Source organism: Phocoena sinus, chromosome 14, assembly GCF_008692025.1.
Source record: "Phocoena sinus isolate mPhoSin1 chromosome 14, mPhoSin1.pri, whole genome shotgun sequence".
Classification (NCBI taxonomy): Eukaryota; Metazoa; Chordata; class Mammalia; order Artiodactyla; family Phocoenidae; genus Phocoena; species Phocoena sinus.
Window position 1 is genome coordinate 27,327,054 of NC_045776.1, and position 15,124 is coordinate 27,342,177.

Below are 15,124 nucleotides of genomic sequence, written 5' to 3' on the forward strand. Positions count from 1 at the left end.
AGGAACTAGAGGCACAGACAGGTTAGGTGAATGCAAGACTGACTCTCTGACAGTATACACTACTTTGGTTCTATCAGTTGTTAAAATAATGCCACATTTCAATCGCAGTTGGCAAAGAGCCCCTTCCCGGAGCTGCCTGGAGTGCCCTTCCCACCGCCCTGGTCGCTCCCCAGGATCTGCAGTCTAGCGATGAGAGGGTAAATCCCATACCTGCCACAGGAGGTTGTGCCAGCCCTACTTCCAGTGCTAATTCTGATTGGTTGGTGCCTGTGCTGAAGGTTTTGCATATTTCATCGCTGAGTGAAAGGTTCACATTTTTGATGGTATACAGTTTTAACGTCACAACAAACGAATGTACTCTGCCAAGAGCCCAAAGAGCTAATCAGTAGAATCCAGCCGTCTACTTTGGGAAGTGGAAAATTACCAACTGGATGAAAGAGGAGAGGTACTACCCAGCACTGCATAAAACTAAGGTCCTAACGTGTTTTCTGCCTCAGCACCCCTGAAGGACACCACAAACTCTCAGCAGTGACACCGACTCTCAGGGGCTGGCAACCGAGAGAGCGTGTGAGTAGTTAAAGCAGAATCTCCCAGGCGGCAGGGGCGCACCTAGCGAGACGCTGCCCCCACTCTAACCCCACGTGACTCACTGCCCAAACGGTGCAGTCAGGGCCACTCTAGCAGGATGTCAGCTATCAGGAATGGTCTCTCAGGGTGGCTGTAAATTTTCTGGGCAAAAACCAGGGGCAGGTCCCAGGAGCTCACAGGAAATGGTCCTGACCTTGCCTTGAGGGCAATCACTTACATTTCAGTGGGGAAGGGTTGGTTTCTTTCTGAAAAATCTTCACCCTCAGCAAGCCACACCTCTCTCCACAGAGGGTAGATCCCCTCCTAAAATTGCATCTCAGGGTCAGGGCAGGCCACACCCAGTGAGAAAGTTGGTCATGCCTGGCTTCAATTACTGTCATGTTGGTCTCCTGAGTCCCTTTTCAAAGCTGGGTTGAAACTTCCTCATTATGCCCCAACTATCTAAATCCATTTTCTGCAGTGTGCCTGCACCCATTCATGCCAAGGTCTTAGCAGCTTAAAGCATGGTAACCTCAGGTAATTGGGAATTTTTTTTAGTAACAGCTTTAGTTAGATGTAATTCACATACCATAAAATTCACCCTTTTAAAATGTGTAATTCAGAGTGCTGCGCCATCACCACTATGGAATTTCAGAATATTTTCTTCACCCCCGCAAGAAGAAACCTCTTACCCATTAGCAATCACTCCCTCCTTTCATCTCCCCCCAGCCCCTGGCAATCATTATTATTTGTTCCTATAGATTTGTTTATTCTGGACATTTTCTATAAACGAAAGAATATGTGGTGGGGTCTTTTGTAACTGGCTTTTTCCATATGTTTTCAAGGTTCATCCATGCTGTAGCATAAAGCATCATCAGCTGATAGACATCTGGGTTGTTGCCTCCTTTTGGTATTATGAATAATGCTGCTATAAACATTTGTGTACAAGTTTTTGTGTGGACATATGTTTTCATTTCTTTTGGGTGTATACCTAGGGATAGAATGGCTGAGTCACATGGAAACTCTATGTTTAACCATTTGAGAAACAAATTGTTTTCTGAAGCGGCTGGACCATTCCCATCAGCAATGTCTGAAGCTTCTGATTTCTCTACTTTCTTACCAACAGTTGCTGTTATTTGACTTTTTGATTCTAGTTATCCCGGTAGGTGTGAAGTGATATCTCATTGTGGTTTGGATTTGCATTTCCCTGATGACTAACGATGTTGAGCATCTTCTCATGTGTTATTGACCAGCTGTATATCTTCCTTGGAGACACGTCTATTCAGATTTTTTTAATTGGGCTTTTTATCTTTTATTATTGAATTGAAAGAGCTTTTATATATTCTAGATGCAAGTCTCTTATCAGATATAGGATTTACAAATATTTTGTCCCAATTCCACAGGCTGTCATTTTACTTTCTTGATGGTATCATTTGAAGCACAAAATTAATTTTGTTGAAGCCCAATTTATCAAATTTATTTTTTGTTGTTGCTTATGGTGACATATCCAAAAAGTACTGAGGGCATCTAAAAGGAATCAGCTTCAGATCTTACTCATTTCCACTAATACCATCTGGAACGTCATAAAGAGCTTTTATTCCTTCTGCTTGAGACAGAGAACAATTTTTATTATGAAATATTTAAGATATACATAAAGGTACAAATAATAACATACATCTGTGTCCCCACTACCCAGCTTAAGAAATTTTGCCAGTGAAGTTGAAGTCCCCGTGACCCCTCCTTACCTCCCTCTCCAGAGGCAACCATTAGTCTGAATTTGGTGTTTATTGTTCTCATGCATTTCTTTATACTCTTATTAATGTGTGTATCAATTTTTTACCAATATGTAGTATTGTTTTGTCTTTTTGAACTCCATATAAATGGCATCATGTAGTACAGATTCTGCAACTTGCTTTTTTTCCACTCCAGTGTTGAGGTTTATCCATGTTGATATAACTAATATAAGTGTATAAATATTGCTCTAGTTCATTAATTTTCACAGTGGCTACACCTTCTATAAACACAATGTTTATCCATCCTATAGATGAACATCCATGTTGAAATAGCCAAAAACTGGGGGAAAATGACACTAAACATTTCTGAGCATGTAAACCAGTTTCTCTAGAACCAGGGCTTTCCATTTCTTTTTACTGCAACCCACAGTAAAAATAAATAAAATACATTTTATATCTTGACCCTACGTACACATACATGTCTGTGTGTAGATGTTTATCAGTATATAACAAAAGTATCATGTAACAATATTGTCTCCTGTTATTTCTATGTTGTTAATATTTCCTTAAATAAACAAAAGATGGTTTACAGACACTGAACTGATTTCATGACTTCCCTACCTAGGCTACCACAACAATTTAAAAGTTGCTCACGGGTATCATCCCAGATAGTGTAACTACTGGGTCATGGGTGTCTTAGTCAGCTCCGGCTGCCACAACAAAATACTACAGAGTAGGTGGCTTAAACAACAGGCTTTTTTTTTTTTTTTCTCACAGTTCTGGAGGCTGCAAGTCCAAGATCAGGGCGCCAGCATGGTCTGATTTGGATGAGAGCCCTCTTTCTGGCTAGCAGACAGCTGCCTTCTTACTGTGTCTTACAAGTCTCCTCCTCTTCTAATAAGAGCGCTAATCCCATCATGGGGGCTCTGCCCTTAGGATCTCATATAAACTTAATTACCTCCCAAGGGCCTTACCTCCACATAACATCACACTGGGGAGCAGAGTTTCAATATATGAATGGGAGGGAGGGGAAACCCAAACCTTCAGTCCGTAGCTTGAGGTATGCACATATTCAGCTTTTTACTAGACAATTCCACTGTTTTCCAAAATAATTGTAGCAAATTATGCTCATACAAGAAGACAAGTGAATTGCCAATGTCCTGCCTCCTTACTGGATTTAAATGTATTCTTATCTGATTCTGCCTATGTGAAATGGTGTCCTGTAATGTAAGTTTGTATTTCCATAATTAGTAGTGAGCCTGAGCATCTTTTTTATGTTTACTGACCATCCACATTTTCCTGTTCCATAAACTATGAGACAGGGAATCTATCTACGGGAAAAGTTTCCAAGGCCATTCCTGAGCTTGAGTTGAGAGGCATATGCAGGTGTGTGGTTCTGATGTTTAAATCTGTGACCACTTGCCCAAGAAAAAAGGGAACCAATCAAACATTACCTTCTCAGGAAGACTTCTTCCAATTCTTCTCAGGCCAGAACAAAGCAGAATCAGCAGCAATAACAATGAAGGAAAAACCAGGTGGAAAAAAGAGGCTTTGTTTTTCTTAAAGCTAAAAAGTCCTAATTTGGACCACAGAAAAAATCTACTCTTGCTAAGTCGAGCTATGTAAATCTGGATATGTTATTCTTCTGTTCTCAGTCTTCCAATCTGCAAAATCAGGATAACAATCTGTACCACTTCTTACCCCCATGTGAAAATTTTGAAATACATATTCTTTTAAAACTTTGAAAATAAAGAATTTGTAGAAATTCAAGGTTTTGTGGGCGTTAGTCATCCAACGCCTTCCAAAACTTAAGTGAGATGATAGAACTGTAGTCCTTTAAACAGCTTTCTGGAGTAAGCCACTCTCCTCAATTCCTGCCTGAAAAGCGACGGCTCTGCAGAACAATGCATTATTCCCTTAAATAACACAGTCCTGTCTTTCAGTCTCAGAAAATAAATCTTAGAAATTCTCCATTTTAAGGCGTAGAAATCAAATCCCTTAGCTGTCAGACAGTCTTTCTCTGGAGTCTCCTGCTCTCTGGTTCAGGCTTTTTAAACATCAGTCCCTCTACCCTCTGGTCTGATTTCCCTCCTGTTGCAGGTGCCAAGATCCATCCTATAGTCACACTTGCTTGCTTTAGACTCAAGCACAAGAGTGAGGGCTCAATGGTGCACAACACTTCACCCTCCCACTCTTAGGACAGAGCAGCCACGGGAAGGAAACAGAAATGACTCCTTCGAGGTGTCAATTATCAAAGCACAAAGGAAAAAACTGGTACCAAATAGTTTCCTTTACCAAAGAATAAGAAGTTAGATCAACAGAATTTACAACCAAGAGGTGTTCCCACCCTGAAGGTCAGGATCTATGAGCAGATCACACAAGCTGCTGCCACCACCTTCTTTCTGAGGGTTGACTTCACTGCCAGCACTCGCTCTCATCCTTTACTAACATCCACCTACCAAATGGGATCTCAAGGCTTGGCAGAAAGGAAAGAAAGAAATGGTGAATCCTCATCACACAAAGGGATCCTTGCCTAAAGCCATCTCCATCTAGAAGGCATGCTACCCGCAAAGTAGCACAACGGCAGTTGAATTGAGCCAGCAGTGTTACAACCTCTGTTGGGCTAATGGATGCTCTTGCCACATCACTATCATGTTCATGACCATCACCTGCATCTTTTTCTGAGCGCATTGCTCCTTCCAATATTTGACACTGCCTTCTTTTGCTCCAGGCATATTCTCCCAGACAAAGCTCCACTGTATAGCCCAGGAACTTCTCTAATTCTGTAAATCACTGCTCTCAAACACGGAGTCAAGAAAGTAAAGAAAATCATACCTACCAGTGACCTAGCAGGATCACTCCGTAGATCAGCAAAATTAAAACAAAACCTAAACCTAGAAGAAATTCACCTTACTTCAATTGCAAAATTGGAGCTGAAGAGATGTTTATGTATTTTGTAAAGATTTATGTAATTTTTCTGTTTGGACTAAAGTTATAAATAGCTGTCATCTACTGTGAAAAACATACAAACAAGGGAAGGCAAGGCCAAAAGCCAGCAAAGAATAGAAAGAGGAAGCCAGAATGAGATTAAGTACTAGCCACAGATTATTTTACTTACTCATGCTTTGTCTATTCTTCAAAAGCAGCGTCCAAGGGCAAAAGCGCTCAAAAACAAGACACTAAGCAAAAAATTTTCTTCTAGAGCCCAAGAAAAGAAGTTTCTCATAGGCATTAACATGTCTAGGTCTCAGATACAAAGTAGTATAAAAGAACCATTTCCCAAAACTAAAAACACTTCCTAACTGTTAACAGTGTACTTCCTAATTGTTAACAGATCTTTTTCCAGTGCAGGTAGGACTAAAAATTTGATGAACATAAAGAGATCCAGGAGTGAATATTTTAATAAACACAGGCTTTACTCTGTCTGGTTCCTCATTCTCCTTTACATGAATTAAGTTACAAAAGTCATGAGATGTTAATGCAGTAAGTAGTTCCTTTCATTTTGATAACCAAATAAAAACCCTGAAAATAGAACCAAATTAGGAGGAAAGTTCTTCGGGCTATTTTTGAAACACCCTGTATTTGCTTCAACCACGAGCAAAGTGCACACAGTCACAGCATCTTACCCTGGCACGTTGGTCTCTGGGAAGTAACTGTCAGCTGAGTTTTGTTCCCAGGAGCAAAGGGGCCTAGCACTAGGGAGCCTTTCACCAGCTTTGAAATCTCACTGGTTCTAACTGGAAAGGGAAGTGGGGGCTACAGGAAAGCTAATGCAAAACTATTTTTATCTAAATCTAACACACCAAAGGCCACCTGCAAAACATTCTAGGAGTAGGATACAGCTGTTGCTTGGAAAAAATCAGGCAACTTTAACAATAAGATCTGATAACAAAATATAATTCACTTTCACATCCAAAAGCTAACTTGGGAGCTGCTCCAGGCACCATCTAATTAACTGAAGCAGATGGAAAAAAAAATCCTCAGAAATTATCTTTGTTTAAATACACTCTATTTTATTTTGTCTTAAAATAGTTTAACCTTTATGCTACAGACTTATTTCAAAAAACAGAAAATCTTATCTTGCACCAAAAAATATATATATAACACTCTGTTTTATTATTTTTTTTCTCCAAAGACCATTAAATACTAAATGGAAACAAAAACTAAATAATGAAAAGAAGAACCAAATTTTGTTTTAAAAACTAGAGTCACACATTTTAAAACATTAATTCTAAGCAATGATTTGTCGTCACTGCATCAAGTCCACGCTCACACTCCAGCAACAGCAGATCTGTTAACCACCAAGTGCATTGGTTCCTAGCCATACAATGGCTAACATTTCATTTTCACGGTAAGAGGAGCAAAAGGCTTCAATGACTTTTGTACTCTTTAAACAACAAAAATATTTCCTAGTTATCCAGTGATTTTTTTTTAAGATCACTACCCTTTAAAACTTGTTAAAAGAATAAGAAGTACGTAGTGTTTTAAATAAAATGAAAAAATACAACAGCATTGGACTAAAATACGTGATTATTTTAAACAAACAGTGCACAATCTGAGGAAGTTTGGTTAGGGCGCAATCATTTTTATATATACATGGAAGTCGCATCATACACATACTGAAAAACAGGGAGGGAGGGAGCTCTTTGCCTTTAAAAAAAAAAAAAACCTTTAAACTGAAAGACAATACTGTGTCCCCAGCTTTTTCAAAAACCTTGTGACACAGTATAAAAAGCAGGCAACAAATTCATTTTTAAATTGCCTATGGTGCTAATCTGCTAAAAGTAACAATGAACAATTGACTAAATTAGCAAATCAGATGGTTCATATTCACAATTGATAATAATAAAAGCAGAATTTATGGGATGCTCAATTGTTACGAATAATGGAGTCCATTCAGTCCGGTCCCTTCCATCAAAATGAAGAGACAACTACTGGCGAGCAATAGCTACGTATCAATATTGCTGTACTGATGCAATAGCTAAGTTACCGCTCTGTGGTTTCCAATTGGGGGAAGGGGGGCACTTAACCAAGTTAGTGCCAAAAACCAATCTGCGACCCAAGTATACCATTTTAGTGGAGATATTACTTTGAAGAGACGGTGAAGCATAAAGTGTCTATGGTACCAAATGCAAAACTTTGGTTAAAAAAGACCCCCTTAAAAGAAATTTTAAATGTCAGAATTTTAAATTTACCACAGAATTTTTTTTTTTTGCGGTACGTGGGCCTCTCACTGTTACCACAGAATTTTATCATTAATACCTTGCCAGAAACCACATCCCTACTCTCCTGAATCTGGCAATGAAAGAAGAGTTGAAACATAGTCTCTCTATAGTTAGTTAGTAGGTGGAAAAGTCCCAACCTAGTAGGGAGAAAAGCTATCTCTACCATCCCTTCCCCTCCCCGCTTTTTGCATATTAATTTTTGTTCTGGTGCATCAAGCCAGATAGGGTGCTGGAAAAGGGACAGGTGAGGGCAAAGTGTAACCCAATATAAAAGCAAAAGGCCAGAAAAGAGCTTGGTTACAACTCCGCTCTCCACTCCCAACCCACAGTGCACACAGCACACCCAAAGAATTCTCGTTAGAGGATGACTGTTAGGGACTAAAGAAAATATGCCCTGGGAAATCCCCTGCTATACTGAATTGGACAAAACATACTGCTAACGTAAGAACAGGTAATGCAAAAATGTTCTTTAAAATGGGGCTCTGCCCTGATAGTGGGGGGAAAATAAGCTGCAAAAACTTCAAGTCATAGAATCCACTCTATTCTTTCCCCAATGATTTTCCTGGAAAATATAGACCAGAAATTGTACATTTCTGCTCTGTCTAGCATTTTAATTCAAGTCAAAAACAACGTGTAACAGTAAAATTCAATAAATTAATTCTAAAGTAAAATGTGAAGGTCCAAGGATACACCAGTAGTGAATCTGCAGAAGGTCCTATTTCGCTCTGGCCTCTGGGTCTTTGGTTTTTGTCTAGAATTGTGGCCACATGAGACTTGAGACATGAGGTGCTAAAACTGGAGATTCAAGAACTCTTTAAAAGCCTGATCTATTAAAAGTAGAATGATAGGAAAATAAAAAGTTGATGAAGAACAGAGGCCAGATCAAGTGCGATGTTATCAGAGAAGGTGAAAGAACACATGCTTAAATACACTCCCATGGAAGAGGTATATGGACGAACTAAAGCAGCAGGAAGAAGGGTAAAGAAATAAGCGAGTCTTTACACACACAGGAGACACGGCCAGGCAGCTGGAGCCAGGCAGCCGGACGCACGCACATGCGGTGGGTGTCCTGTTCTCCGCAGCAGCCCCACAGCACCACCACAGCGCCTTAGGCAGAACAGGCACTTGGTATAAATGTGTGTCCGCTGAGTGGAAACTGAAAATGGTAGTTCTCATGCTCGTATGATAAGGAAGAGCCGCCAAGGCATTTGGGAAGGGAGGCAAAGGGCTAGAGCCCCATTATATGGTAAAAATGGAAACAAAAGCAAACAAAAAAGCAGACAAAAACTGTGGAAAAACAAAAGGTGAGGTCTTCTAAGCCAGCATTACTTCACTCCTCCCTGTGCACAGTACATAGTGTTCTAATTCTAGGTATTGCTTGTAAAATAATTCACTAGTAACTACAATGTTATAGTAAAAAAGGTAGTAACTAATGCCACAAAACTCCAACACCGGCATTTCCTGAATTCCCTGACGCTCCTACTACCCTTTGTTATTCCTGTTAGATACTATAAAACCTACAGGGCCATTAATGTGTTTTGCATCTGGCTTCTTATGATGTATTTTGAATTTTCCACTTTTAGAAGGTAGAGGAGAAAAATACTCAAATATAGCAACAGGTCAACTTCAGCTCAAGTATCAAACAGTTGTCATTACATCCTTTACAGAGAGACCAGCTACAGAAGAAGGCACTGCCCTCTCAGATTTTTCAAGTGCCCAAAGCCTTAGAAGTCACACAACTTTTCATATTCTACCTAAGTAACAGGTTCTATGTTTCTCCCATTATTTGAACAAACCAGGGGGATAAAAGGGATCTCTCAATACTCTCCTCAGATGCCCAAACCTCATGGTGGGGTATCTATCTGAAATGCCTCTGCCTCACAAGGAGATATTTTCCAGAGTTATGAATTATTGCAACAAGGAGATCAACTAAGTCACCTTAGCAGTATTTATAAACACAAAGGGTCATGTCAATTATTTGTGTTGTGGGAATTCAGCCAGGAGCAAAGTCAGGAAAGAAGGCAGAAGATTTAAGCTAAAAGAAAAGTAACACTTCTGTCTTCTATTTTTAAGGACAGGTTTTCAATGCACATGCCCTACTAGGTGCCAAAAAGGAACTGACTAATATGTGTGCAAATGCCCTAAGGTAGGAGTGCCAATGGGTGGGCTGACAGTGGTCAAGTCTACATATTAATTTTATTACACAGAAAAATAAATACAAGATTCAAAAACTGAAATCCATTTCACCTGGTAATTAAAATATCATTCTAAAAGGAAGGCAGTTTCCTAAGATTGAAAGTCACCAAGTAAAATGAAGTTGTCTAATAAAATTCATCATTCTCAGATTCCTACTGAGGGAAAGAAGAAATTCTTTTCTCTGTGATAAGTTACTTTCCTAAGTGACTTCTTTTAATTTAAAAAAAAAAAAAAAGGGAAGGGCGCAATTTTCCATGAGTTTCAATTATACAAATGCCACAAACAGCTTCTGAAGCTGAAGCTATGACAATGAACTTCCATGTCACAAGGAGGAGGAGGAGTAAGTGGAAGGGAACAGTGCAGAGGAAACACAGTGACATTGCATTACAGTAGGTATTTACGTCTGCTATCCTCATCCAATGTAAGGTCAACAACTTCTGCAGGTGACGCCCAAGTCTGCTGGGGAGTCACAGCAGTCCATGACTGTGTTTGCCGGGTGCTAACATACTGCGTGCCAGAGCCGTGCTTCCATGAAGAAACACTCTGAATCACACCTCCTCGAGGATGAACACACCTGAAATTGAAATGAAGAGCAAAAGCATGGTTAATCCTACAGAAGGCAAAATGGCTTCAGTTGTACTGACCAATACTTTTACTAAGATAAACCTACTATGCAAGTTCATCAAACCCATAACCAATATCCCTCCCCCTTTTCCTCCTTCCCTCCATGTCTGTCTGTCTCCCCACCTCTCTCAGTTTAGCCTTAAAAATGCCAAGATTTTTGTCTCAGCCACAAAGTCCTGAGTTACGTCTAGATCTGTACTGAAAATGGATAAGATGATGCTTCTCTGAATTCATTTAAGCCCCTGGGGTCTTCAGGATAGGGCAGCATATAAATCCTGAGCAAAATTAAGATGCCCAGACAATCTTAGTCTGAGCTAATGAAACAGTAAGAAATACAAGTGAAACTTGTTCTTAAAATAAGTTCTGTGCCATATTTGTTAATAGTACTTACAAAAACAGAAGTAGTAATACCCCTTTTACAGATTAGATGTCTAAACATCTTTAAGTACTAGGTCATGAGTTAAAGATCAATTTCCCTCAACCTGAAGGTGACAAGAGAAACACCTGGCTAGTTCATCACAACCACTTACGCTTCAGTGAAAATAACAAGTGTGAAGTACTCAGTTTAGATTCTCTAGAAGTATCCTATAAGAGGGACAGAACTGCCTTGCTGACAAATCTCATGAGTTCACTGTTCGGGAGAGAACTGTTTCAGAAATACCTACATATTGAATTCCACATTCCAGTCAAATGATAGAACTGTGAACCTCCAGGATGAACCACTGAGTAAGTTTTGATTCATATGAGAGGAAGGCAGGCAGCTCAAGCTATCACTGCTCCTGAGGTCCACACATGTAAATTATAGACCTGTCTCCCTGCAGCATATGTGAGAGGTGACAAGTGGCATGATTCTAATCACACAAACTACTACAATGGATCGTGAGCAGCTGTTCTGACAACATGTATACGATGAGTGATGCTGAATCACTTAAGAACTCCAGCTTCGACCCCACGCTACCTGAACCTATAGGTTCAAAAGAAAACATTAGAGTAACAACAGACAAGGTTTAGCTGCAGAACTGCCCTTAAGGACCCTTAGGCTTATGGAAAGAGACCCTGCTCCTACAAAGGCTAACCTGAAAATGACTCCCTTACCAAGAGAGGTGCCGAAAAACAGATCCCTTGAGGCCAGAGTAGGGGTAGACTGCAGATTTGTTACAGTACCAGAGGGCCATCATCTTTTCAGAAATGGGCTAAGAGTAGCTACTAACCCAGAGGCGACCATATTTTCAAAGATTAGCTAGTAAAAAGCATTAAAATAAGATACACAGGGACTTCCCCGGTGGTGCAGTGGATAAGAATCCGCCTGCCAATGCAAGGGACACAGGTTCGATCCCTGGTCTAGGAAGATCCCACATGCCACGGAGCAACTAAGCCAGTGTACCACAACTACTGAGCCTGCACTCTAGAGCCTGTGTGCCACGATTACTGAGCCCGTGTGCTGCAACTACTGAAGCCCATGTGCCTAGAGCCCGTGCTCTGCAACAAGAAAAGCCACTGCAATGAGAAGCCTGTGCACCACAACGAAGAGTAGCCCCCGCTCGCCTCAACTAAAGAAAGCCCGAGCGCAGCAACAAAGACCCAACGCAGCCAAAAATAAATAAAATTAAACCTTTAAAAAAAAAAAAGAAAAACAAGTCCAAAGTCTAATCCAAATCTGTCCACCCCTTAAATACACTCAGATTAAATGACCGAGTAGTCACGGCAAAACGTCAGCCAAAGGAGTCCATCCAACATTTTATTTTTTTTATTTTTATTTTTTTTGTGGTACGCGGGCCTCTCACTGTTGTGGCCTCTCCCGTTGCGGAACACAGGCTCCGGACGCGCAGGCTCAGCGGCCATGGCTCACGGGCCTAGCCGCTCTGCGGCAAGTGGGATCTTCCCAGACCGGGGCACGAACCCGTGTCCCCTGCATCGGCAGGCGGACTCTCAACCACTGCGCCACCAGGGAAGCCCCATCCAACATTTTAAAGGAACGGTTTTGATGACTGATGACAACAGAATACTAAGATTATTAAGCAGTTTCTCCTCATCTGACACGCCCGACAGACCTATGAGGTAGATGTGGAAGTTCTTATCCATACTCTGACAGGGAAACTGAGGGTTAAAGAGGTTACATGACTTGCCCAGGGTCATACTCTTTGAAAGTATAGGCAAAGGAACTTCAGGCCAAGTCTGATTTCTGGTCCAATGCTTTCCACATCATGTTGTTGCTTTACAAATGTGTGTATTAAATTCAGTAAGGCAAAACAAGGCAAGAGTCAGCAGAGTGCAAAGACAGGCCCAGACCACCAATTTAAAAATATAAAGCTCTTCAACAGTTCAAAAGCTCATCTGTCAAGTAGTAACTGAAGTAAAGTTGGTTAGAAACTTAGAAAAACCAGGGAATGAATGACTACCAAAAAAAGTCAATGTAATCATTGACAGAATTCCTAGAAATAACTCTGAAATAAAAGCAGTATTTAGTCCCAATTGTTACTCTGCACTGCTCCTTAAGTAATCATACAATGTAACATCAGGGCATCAGGTAGTGGCTTTAAAAGGGATCTAATCCAATCTTCCCATTTTACAGAAGAGAAAACCAAAACCAAAAGACAACTGCCCAGGGTCTTAAGAAAGTAAAGCATGGAACCAGAACAAAATCAGGTCTCCACTGGGGAGTTTATTTCCAACTATGTCTTTCTCAGACTGCTCCCGAAGTACTTACTATACACTATGTTTGATTGTAAGGGGAACTGCCTAGCCCCTGGGGGTAATACAATAAAGAGCAAAGCAGATTCTAGAAAGTGTCCAGAGTAGGAGAGTAAGAGGTTTAGAGATGGTATTTACTAATGAGGAATGGTTGAAAGAGGTTACAAATAGTTCCAGTTACTGGAAACCAAATTGGGCTACTTTAAGCAAAAAAGAAAATTTACTGGAAAAGCACCTTTACTTGAGTACCTCAAAGAACCTAACGATGCTGGAACAACTTGGCCTCACTCATTTGACTCAAGCCCCAATCCTTAGTCTGTTTCTCTTCAAAATTTTAGATTCTCTGGAGAATGTGATGATCCTATCTTTGGTCAAAAGCTTTCCTGTCTCCTATTAACTGCAACTGGAAGGGCAATTGCCAAAGAAGTGAGAATCATCATGGAAGGCAGCTCCTTCACCAGTACAGAGATCTTGAGAGTAGAATAACAACCATGAATCAGTTTCTAGAAGGCAACTTTTGGATGATCATTACTACACAACAATTACAGCCACTACAAAATAGAAAATCTGCCTTTTAAACATTCAAGCAGTTGCTGGGGCATCTATCTGTCAGGAATGTTAATAAGATTCTGAATACAGGCAAAGCTATCCTGTTAGAAGTCAGGATAATGGTTACAGAGGGCAAGGTGGAGCCAAGAGGGACTTCTGTTTCTTAATCTGAGAGCTGGTTACTTGGGTATGGGTACAAAAGCTAAAGCATACACTTATTACTTTTCTGTGTGTGTTATAAGCCAATAAAACATTCAAAAATTTTTTTATGATTTAATGACTTCAGCCACCTTGAATAAAATGGTAGCTAGGAGATGGATGAGGACAGAACAAGGCTTTTAACACATTTTTTTTAAGTACAGGGGAAAAAAGGTTGAGCCCTATTCTATAAGATGGTACATTACAGAATAACTTATACCAGATGCAGAGGGGGAAAAAATTTCAGGAGGAAATGCGACTACAACAATTGTTATAAGCCCTACAGAGATGCCCTCTAAAGAAGGATGTGAGAGGCTCAAAATTTTGTTAAGGCAACTAACAAAGCACAGTTTCATGTATTATCACATATCCTTTTTCTATTATGAAAGATATGGGGTGGGAACATACTCAGCTGTTTTATAATTGGTCCAATCAGATTCTAGTGCAGACACAAGCTTTTTTCTCACAAAGCATTTAATCTGCATATGACTGGCAATAAATAGGTGTGCACAACTAGAGTCCCATTCTGAGTATTATAACCAAGAAAAACTGCTTAGGCCTCACTTCCACAGACCGCCCCCCGCAATCCACTATTTATAAACAATAAGTTTTGATAGAATAATTTCCTGCTCTTCATATATTAAAACCAAAAAAAGGAGACTTCAGAGTAGAAAGGAAGAAAAACACAAAAAGAGGGCAGGCTCTGATGATCAGCTGTTGATACAGTTAACCTACTATTCTAAGAAAACAACATTAAAAATTAATCAGTTTTGCTCTCATTTACAGATTCTGAAGGTGACCTCTTAGATAACATTCCTACTTATTTTTCCTAACTGAAGGTAGAGTGAATCCTTGTAGCTTCAGGGAAATGCTAATCTGCCTCCCTTGCTTTTTTTAGGGTTAATGTTAGCAATTGGTTCTAAGCAGCAATCAGTCTTAAATGCTAAAGACTCCCCACAGCAATTCTTCTGCAGAGGGGTGAACCAACATTAACCAATGGACCATAGGACCACGTGAAAGGAGGTAAGGGTCTGATTATTCATAAAAGCTTCAGAGAACAGGTACTGAAAGAACTGTTTCAGCACAGTTCCATAACATAAAGATACATGCATTCATCTTCCTAGGGCAATTACCAATGAAGCTTGCAGAAGAAAAGAAGGAAAAGGAAACAAGGATAAAGAAAAATATTAGCAACAGGGTCATAAGTTAAAACTTATGGCAAAATTAAGCGGGCACAGAAGAACTAGAGATGATGGAAAAGTCTCCATCTCACTGGCAAAGAGCATCTTGTGAAACTGGACTGTCCAAAAATTAACACCTAGAAATGACATCTAGGTAATG

General features: G+C 40.1%; 1 protein-coding gene across 4 annotated transcripts in view; it reads right to left on the reverse strand.

The window, feature by feature from the left end:
• Positions 1 to 2,171: 2,171 nt before the first annotated feature.
• The window catches only part of C14H18orf25 (chromosome 14 C18orf25 homolog), an 82,342-nt gene continuing 69,389 nt past the window's right edge, over positions 2,172 to 15,124 (reverse strand). For all 4 annotated transcript variants that reach the window (XM_032602410.1, XM_032602411.1, XM_032602408.1 and 1 more), the window contains one exon: positions 2,172 to 10,295. In XM_032602410.1, coding sequence (XP_032458301.1) covers positions 10,106 to 10,295 — 190 coding nt within the window. In that variant the 3' untranslated portion in view covers positions 2,172 to 10,105. The remainder of the gene's footprint in view (positions 10,296 to 15,124) is intronic.